Source organism: Trifolium pratense, linkage group LG7, assembly GCF_020283565.1.
Source record: "Trifolium pratense cultivar HEN17-A07 linkage group LG7, ARS_RC_1.1, whole genome shotgun sequence".
Taxonomy (NCBI): domain Eukaryota; kingdom Viridiplantae; phylum Streptophyta; class Magnoliopsida; order Fabales; family Fabaceae; genus Trifolium; species Trifolium pratense.
The window spans coordinates 46,729,672-46,733,141 of NC_060065.1; the positions used below are offsets into that span (position 1 = coordinate 46,729,672).

The 3,470-nt window shown below is 32.9% G+C and overlaps 1 protein-coding gene across 1 annotated transcript; it reads right to left on the reverse strand.

Annotated features, from left to right (window-relative positions):
- Positions 1–2,584, reverse strand: LOC123896521 (zinc finger MYM-type protein 1-like). Its single transcript, XM_045946898.1, has 3 exons — positions 2,553–2,584; positions 2,040–2,392; positions 1–1,913 (listed from the first exon to the last, which is right to left on the reverse strand). Exons 1-3 carry the CDS (start codon positions 2,582–2,584, stop codon positions 1–3), a joined length of 2,298 nt encoding a protein of 765 aa, XP_045802854.1.
- Positions 2,585–3,470: the final 886 nt, after the last annotated feature.

The window sequence follows — 3,470 nt, forward strand, 5'->3', positions numbered from 1 at the left end:
CTACTTAAATCGACTCATTCTTGCTGCATTTTTTGAAGCAAATTCATCAATCAAGTCTTCATATTGTATGTCATCCAAGAGAGTATTCTCAATTGCTATCAATGCTAAGCCGTTAAGTCTTTCTTGTAACATGGTAGACCGCAAGTAAGACTTCAACAACTTCAATTTTGAAAAGCTTTTTTCTGCAGAGGCAACTGTCACAGGAATAGTTAATAAAATTCTATATGCAATAATTGTATTAGGAAAACAATTCATGTCTTTCAAAAAATTTAATATATCAATAGGCCCCATCTTTCCTCCAGGCAACATATTTCTTAGTAACCTTAACTCCACACTTATTTCTTTCCCAACAACATCAAACTGCACATTATGTTTCAACCTTTCCTCTAAATTACTACAACAAGAGTTCAAAGTTGCATCATCCAACAATTGTAAATTTTGAGAACTAAACAAGAAACCAAAAACACTTTCATATTGTTGGTATTGCTCAAATCTCGTTTTAAGAGATACAACAGCTTGATCAACAAGGTAAAGAAAATAATTAACCCTAAAAGATTCCTTTCCAGATAGCTCGACTGACGCGGTACTCAAATTCTCATCAAATTGTCTTTTTCTTTGAATTTTACGCTTTTGAGAAAATACTGGATCAATGTTCAATTCAAGAGCAATTTCCGTAGCATAATTCAAGACATTTTTAAAACCAGTTTCTCTATATTCCTCAAAAAATGAAATCAACCCCTTTATTTTTTCCATAGCAAAATCAATAAGCATATCACTTGACTGTAAGAGCTTGCTAACCGTATGAATTGCAAATAATATTTCATACCAAATAACTATCGCCACTAAAAACTTAAAATCACCAAGCTCATTTGTTGCTAAGGATTTGACTTCACTTTCTATTTTAGAATCTGAATCATTTTCTGACACTTCAAGTAAAACTTCTCTAAAATCTGACATTTGAAGTCTTATAGCTTTGACACTATCTATATGACTCTCCCAACGAGTGGATGACAATGATTTCGGAGTCAACCCTTTTACATTATCTTTTAAAATTTGCCATCTCTTGGTAGAATTGGCAAAAATAGTATAAATGCGTTGAACAACTCCAAAAAATTCTTTAGCTTTGCGACAAGAGTTTGCCATATCACACAATACCAAATTGAGACTATGACAACCACAAGGAGTATAAAAGGCTCTAGGATTTATATCTAAAAACCTCTTTTGTACACCTTGATGTTTTCCTTTCATATTCGACCCATTGTCATAACCTTGTCCTCGCACATCAAATAGGTCTAGATCAAGCTTTTTCAATTCATCTTGTAAAACATCAAAAAGACCCTGCCCTGTTGTATCATCCACATTCAAAAATCCTAAGAAAGATTCCTCAATCCTATTTGAAGAAACATTCACGTATCGTATTAACAAAGACATTTGTTCTTGATGACTAACATCAGGGGTACAATCAAGTATCACTGAAAAATACTTTGCTTGTTTTATTTTTCTAATAATTTCATTTTTAATTTCAGAAGCAAGCAAAAGTATTAGTTCATTTTGGATATTATGCCCAAGATAATGAACATGAAGATTGTCATCTGTAATACATCTTACATGTTCTTGGACAATTGGGTCAAATTCAGCTACCATTTCAATTAAACCTAAAAAATTATCATTGCTATTTTGGTACAATTTCTCATTATGACCACGGAAGGCCAAATTTTTTCTACCAAGGAATTTCACTATTGAAATAATTCTTTTTAAAACATTTTTCCAGTGATCCTTTTCTTTATCAATCAATATTTGAATTGATTTATCAATAGTTTGAAAATTTTTCAACTTTTGACGCAACTCATACCAAGTAGTCATATTCTTAACATGTTCCATGCAAGTCTCATGCTCTTTCAGTCTTTGATTAACATGTATCAAATCACTAAAACCCTCATTTACTAATTGACCAATAGTAATCCCTCTTTTAAAAACTTTAAAACAAAAGCAAAATACTCTATCAAGCTCTTTTGAATAAACAAGTCAATCTCTATCACATGTCTCTCCATTTGGCAAAACTCTAGTATACCAATTAGCTAAAAAGCGTCTAGAAAATTTATCCTTAGGACCCTTCACAATAGAACAATCTCTTTTAGGACCTTTTGTAACTAACAAATCTCGCATTCTAGAATCAAGAGAATCCCAAATAGTTGGATCAAATATATCATGACCAATATCATTCACATCAACATTTTCGGCACGAACAATTTCATTATCATCATCAACATTTTCATTTTCAACATCAACAACATTTTCAACATCAATATTATTATTAACATTTTCAGCATTTTCAATATCAACAGTTTGAACATCAACAATATCAGCATCAATATTTTCACATTTTGTGGTTCTTTAATAATAAATTTTTCGATAGCTCCTGATTGAGATTGAGTTAATTTCTCAAGTCTTATCTTTTTCTTACGCTTTACATATCCACAATCATATTTCCTACCCTTAGGAAGTGACTTAGGAGGCATTGAGGGACAAAAATAGAACCTGAAAATTCTCACCGTTCTGGATCGATTCCGCAGGACCGCAACATTGAAGTAGAACCAAATAGACAACATTGAAGTTGAACCGGAAAAAAAAAGAAAAAAAGAACGTAATTAGCAATTAAAATAATCCAAATAGAACAACTCATTATTAAACCAAATAGGACAATAAACATTAAAACATTATCATGTTGAAACTAGGAATCTCCTCTCCACTTTATAGAAACAAAAGAACATCCCTATGGGTAATTAACTTTGGGAGAAAAAGAATGATGGGAATTGAGAAACACAATTAAAATAGCAAAATTGTGATTTTACATTGCAAATTTTAGAAACCCTAACTTGTAAAATTTAGTTTTTACCTTTGAGAATAGAAGGAAGGAGGTTAAGTGGTTAACCGACGCCTGGTGATGGTGGCAGGAAGCAGGTCGACGCCGGCCTGGTGGTGAATTAATGGAGGAAGGTGCAGGTCGTAGGTTCTGAAAGAACGCAGGAACGCAGAAAGAGTTGTTCTGAATTAATGGAAGCTTGGTGGTGAATTAACTGAGTTGTTATAGAACGCAGAAAGACTGAAAGAATATGTCGCAAAACGCAAAAACGCATAACGCATAACGCAAAACGCAGGCTTCTATTGTATGCTTTTTTTTTTCCTTAGGAAAACATGTTGGGCTGGGCCTTATTGCCTTTACAACATTTTCTAACATATATAATTAATTTTTACACCCCTAACTTACTAATACTACTACCCTATAAATTTTTTTTTGTGGCCCTCATTTTTAAGAGACCTTGTGCCACGGCCCATGTCGCACATGGGCCTAGGCCGCCCCTGGATACAACCAAAAGTTGTACGGAAGTTATTTGGAGGACCAAATTTTGTTAAATTTTTTTATAGGGAATAAAGACGAAATTTGAGATATCTACTTAAAAAAAATTATG

Bases quoted from the DNA above. Each gene is read 5' to 3' on its own strand.
- LOC123896521 (XM_045946898.1), bottom strand. From the start codon at position 2,584: ATGTTGCGGTCCTGCGGAATCGATCCAGAACG. The intron at 2,393-2,552 runs GTGAGAATTTTC...TTATTATTAAAG, and splicing joins TGCGGAATCGATCCAGAACG to AACCACAAAATGTGAAAATA. The intron at 1,914-2,039 runs GTGATAGAGATT...ATTTGATACATG, and splicing joins TTTGCCAAATGGAGAGACAT to TTAATCAAAGACTGAAAGAG.